This window comes from Clinocottus analis, unplaced genomic scaffold, assembly GCF_023055335.1.
Source record: "Clinocottus analis isolate CAN_PGR_092001 unplaced genomic scaffold, fCliAna1.0.p SCAF_13, whole genome shotgun sequence".
Taxonomy (NCBI): Eukaryota; Metazoa; Chordata; class Actinopteri; order Perciformes; family Cottidae; genus Clinocottus; species Clinocottus analis.
This window is the reverse complement of record NW_027175854.1, coordinates 16,607,501-16,612,500: the sequence shown is the minus strand read 5'-3', so window position 1 is coordinate 16,612,500 and position 5,000 is coordinate 16,607,501. Positions and strand designations below refer to the sequence as shown.

The window sequence follows — 5,000 nt, the reverse complement described above, 5'->3', positions numbered from 1 at the left end:
CTCGCAGAGCGTGAGAGCCGAGAGGGCACAGTTTTGGGGGTCCTTCATGGCACACTGCAGGGCCAGGGTGCGGGCCGAGTTGGCCAGGTTCTCCTGCTGGTTGCAGTCCAAATGCAGGCGGACAATGGTGCTGTTGGACATCACGGTGCTGGCCACCACGCTGGTGGCTTCGGTCGGGGTGAAGAGGGTGAACCAGCTCTGCATGATGCTGTCCAACGCAAACACACCTGGGCAGAAAGGGAGAGACAAAAATGTGAGTTTGAGATTCATATCTTGCAGATGAAAAGCTTTCCTGCGAAAAAAAAGTGAATTATGGTGTTCCCCAAGGTTCAATCATAGGGGCTCTTCTTTTTCCATGCTTCCATTTTATGTATAATAAGTCAAAAGAAATCATAAGAAAAGTCACAAAGCTTTCAGTCACAGTCACAGAAATGTAAAATGTCAGCAGGTTCATTCTTTAAACGCTGCAGTCTGGAACAAACAAATGTCATTAAAATTATTGCGTTCCGGGAAGAAAAAGACGTTGCATCTCCTTAGACGTGCTCTTCTTGTGTTTCGAGGATTAAGACAATAAATGAGAGTCTCACAACGACCTTTTTACCTTGTAATTGGATATTCTATTACTAATTCTGCGACCTCAGAAGGCCTGGCCCGGCTGTGCAACACCAGCTGGCACCTTATCAATGAGCCCATTTAAACTGCGCTCACAGAAACAGGGACTCCTTGTCGCTCCCCAACATTCACAAGAAAATCGGGGAGGTTTTTTTTTTTCATGTTTGTATTTTCCCCCGACAGAGCTCCGTCCCTCTGGGCACAACTTCCTGTCCACTTCAGGGAAATTCAGCCACTGGGTTTCAGCATTCAAGTCCAAACAAGAGGTCCACTTAATCAGCCAAAAGCCCACAATCTTCCATAATGACCACCCTGCCGGTCATTCCTTCCCTCCTGACTCCACTTTTAATAAACATCTTCTCTGAGCAGCAAACATCCACAACTTAGACACTTTTCCAGTGTTTTTATCCCCTTAAACCAAAATTGAGTGGTGCAAACTAACTATAAGTGTACTTTAAGACGATTTATTTATTCTACTTTTATACAGCTCCATGTTGTAGTTATTCTAGTTATTTATAAAATGTGTTATATGGTCATTGTTTTATCTAAATATGTGAATTCACGGTCAGGATTGCTTCTTTATTTCATTGTTCTACAGTTGTATTTTTAAGTAAAATGCTTCATTAACCTTTCTATAGTTAGCTTGTAATGTCAGAAGGAAAAAGCAGTTAGATTGTCATTCAAATCACTAAACTATCTCCATAACTAACAGCAAAGTCCAGACTTACTAGTCCTATATTTATATATTATACATATTGTAATAGGACAACATTGTTCTGCAGATGGGACGACAAGTTTTTGTTGTTTTCGATGTAAACAAAACAAACTCACCAGCTTCAGTGGCACAAGTGACCAGCCATCGCACCATCTCTCTCCTCCGCCAGTTCAAGGTGGACAGCGTCATTCTCATCACCTGTAAGCAACCAGAGATTTAGCTGTGAGTCTGCTTTATATTCCTCATGCTTCTGTTTGTGTTGTTGTTGTTGTTTACCTGAAGACCCAGCTCCAGGGAGACTTTGAGCAGCGTGATGTCCGGCAGGCTGTCCATGAGAGTGGCGATTTTGAAGGCGTCCTGGGCCAGCTTGAAGATGTGTGAGGAGGAGTGGATGTTCTTCTGGATGGACTCTAACACTGTTTCCAGTTTACGGGCGTCGCCTGACGACACAAACAAAAACAAACAAACACGCGCAAAGTCACTTTCACTCTTCAGTTCATCAATTCATCTTCTCCTGTAATATTTATATCTGGAATTAATCTTAATGTTTTTCATTCCTTACTTGTGTGGCTTGTAACATTTAGCAGCTAAAGTGTCAGTATTATTATTCATCATAGCATATATATATATATATATATATATATATATATATATATATATATATATATATATATATATATATATATATATATATATACATACACACACATTCATACGAAGACTAATAGTTCATGTGCTCTAAACATGCATGACTTTTCCGATGAAAATGGTAAAAGTGTTCCAAATAAACACTCAAAGTGAGTAAAAACAATCATATAGCAGGTTTTTAGGTTGTCATATGTATGCACATATGTACATACATGTGTGTATATATATTTGTTTGGAACACTTTTGCCCTTTTTTATCGGAGACGTCGTACGGACACGTCTGTTTAGAGCACATTAACGATTAGAAAGAGTGTGTGTGTGTGTGTGTGTGTGTGTGTGTGTGTGTGTGTGTGTGTGTGTGCGTGTGTGTGTGTGTGTGTGCGTGTGTGTGTGTGTGTGTGTACCTTTAGCAGCAGTGAGCATGGTGGAGGCCAGTTCACACTGTTGGGTCTCTATGTGGCTGAGCGTGAACCAGCGGGGGAGGCGGTTCGGCACCACGGACACGATGTGGTGAGGCCGAGACAAGTCGCCGGAGGGGGACGTGGACTCCAGGACCGGCAACCTGCCCGCAGAGAGAATAAAACTTTATTAGTTCTTTATTTATACGAACACACACACACGCGCGCGGTCTGAGGAATATTTCACGGGGCTTCAGGCCGTGAACATTGAGAACAGCTTTAAATATGATCCCCGTTAGATTCTCTTATAGCTGCTGTGAGACCACGTCCTAAATAAATAGAGAGATTCACATATCATAAAAGGCAAAAGGGGTTTAATTTGGGGCGAGACGACATATATAAAGTTCTGTATCGCCCCGTGGCGGCCGAGGGAGGGATCCAACGGCTTGTATTTATTATTCACACATTTCTGTAAAACTCGTTTTCAGCCGCGTTTAATAATTCAGTGAATATTCCAGTAAAAAGGCGGTGTTGTCATTAAACAGAGCCCAAGATAGATCCCAAATACGCCTCTCTGTCTCCGGATCCCTCACACACACACACACACACAAAAACCAAAAGAGATGGCGAGATACATTTACACGTTTTGTCCGATCCGCAGCAGATCCATCTATGTAATTTCAAAGTACCTGTACTTTGCTATTACTTGTATACGTTACTTCACACTTCTACTTTACTAAGCAACGACTCAGGGAAGGACACGTCGGGGACCTCGATGGAGCAGCGATTTCGGGCGCCAACGCTTTCCGCACGAGGTCGCGACCTCTGAGTTTTAAAACGTCTCCGTCCTTCTCGTTGTTTAAAACCTCCCGGATGCTGTAAAGAGGAGAGAGAGGAGGCGTTTCTACTCACCGCATGGCCCTCAGTGCAATTTTGTACGCCAGTTCGGCGTCATGAGGTAGCAGGGAGGTGAAGAGATACTTGGCAAACGTGTGCATGGGGACGCTTTCTCTGTAGAGCAACTCCCCCAGACCACTGTAAGGACCAGCTGGAGGAGACAAGGAGACAAACAAGGACACGATACAGTTAACACTGAGGTCGGACATGTTTGATTTGAGTCAGAGTATCAGGATGACGATCGCTTTGTTCGTCAAACGCCACGAACGCGCTGAGACTTCCTGAAACAACGACGACGTGCAAAAAGAGAAATTACAAGAATCGTGGAGGAGTTTAAGGGCTGATGGCTTCTGAGAAAAAGGATTTTAAGATGTTTAAACCCTTTGCTTCTCTGCACATTTAGTTTTTTTTTTAATAAAATTTAAACATACTAACTTAATTACAGATTAAAACAGTCATTTGATCTCATATTTTAAAGGACAAGACTGCTGCTAATCTACCTTTTTTTAATCTTAAGTGAGTAAAAAACAACAACGATGTGTCTCTAAACACTAAAGAGAGGCCTGTCGGTTCTTTCTGAGGAAGAAAACCTTTAAAAGCAAATCACAAATACATAGTTTCCTCATATAGAAAAAGCTCCATAATCTCAGAATACAGCTGGTAACTGTAGTTTTTAAAATCAGCCTTATCTACAAACGACAGGAGGAAATAATGCTTTTGTTGGGGACTATTTTCTATTGTACAGGTCGGATCACACCGTCTGAAGGATGAACTGGAGACGCAGGAAAAGGAGGGACAGCTGGTTTTTGATGCATTACTCTGAGATAAACTATAATTTATTCATACAAATTTAGAAAATGCAGCGTATAATGAAGCATCACAAGTTCACAGGATCAGTCTGGTGTTAATTTATATTTTCAACAAAAGGACCAACAATGTGTTGTTGCTTCTTTCTTCTTGTGTCTCATCTCCAAAGAAAAGAAAAGTTGCATTTTTTAAAGTGTAATCTCCTAAGAACAGCTGGTCACTGTAGTTTTCATTAAAAACAAACCGGGGGAAGTAGAGCATTCGTTGGGGACTATTTTCAGCGGCGTATGAATCCACATCAGGTGCTTTAGTGAGTATTAGTACAACGTGGGTGAGATTGGGTCAGAATAAACTAGTGAACAACGTCAGCACTGGGCTGCTGGAGGTTCAGTGTCTTGCTCAAGCACAGACCGGGGATCGAACCGGCGACCTCTCGCTCTCAGAACGACCGCTCTGCTCTCGCCATGAGCGACATTGTTGACAATGAGATAATACAAACTTCCTGTGTTGCTTTAAAGAGTCACAATCTAAAGAAACTAATGATTGAGCTGCTCAATCATTAGTTTCTTTAGATTGTGACTCTTTGTGACGAAGGCCTTGAACCATGATGAGCCACAACACACACACACGCGCACACACACACACACACACACACACACACACACACACACACACACACACACACACACACACACAGTACAAGTACAAAGTGTAAAAGCACACAGAGTTGACACAGCAGACAATAAAAGCACAAAGAGCTGGTTGTGGTTCAGGGTGTGTGTGTGTGTGTGTGTGTGTGTGTGTGTGTGTGTGTGTGTGTGTGTGTGTGTGTGTGTGTGTGTGTGGGTGTGGGGAAACATTTAAAAGGAACAGTTTGACATTTTGGGCAACGCACTTGTTTGCAGAGTCAAGATGATAAAACTC

At 42.4% G+C, this 5,000-nt stretch overlaps 1 protein-coding gene across 1 annotated transcript in view; it reads right to left on the bottom strand.

Moving 5' to 3' along the window:
- zswim6 (zinc finger, SWIM-type containing 6) overlaps positions 1 to 5,000 on the bottom strand; it is a 37,735-nt gene that overhangs the window by 2,435 nt on the left and 30,300 nt on the right. The window contains exons 10-14 of the mRNA XM_068574553.1: positions 3,285 to 3,420; positions 2,379 to 2,536; positions 1,604 to 1,767; positions 1,444 to 1,525; positions 1 to 227 (exon numbers count right to left, since the gene is read on the bottom strand). The exon at positions 1 to 227 is cut by the window's left edge and continues 2,435 nt beyond it. Coding sequence (XP_068430654.1) covers positions 1 to 227; positions 1,444 to 1,525; positions 1,604 to 1,767; positions 2,379 to 2,536; positions 3,285 to 3,420 — 767 coding nt within the window. The remainder of the gene's footprint in view (positions 228 to 1,443; positions 1,526 to 1,603; positions 1,768 to 2,378; positions 2,537 to 3,284; positions 3,421 to 5,000) is intronic.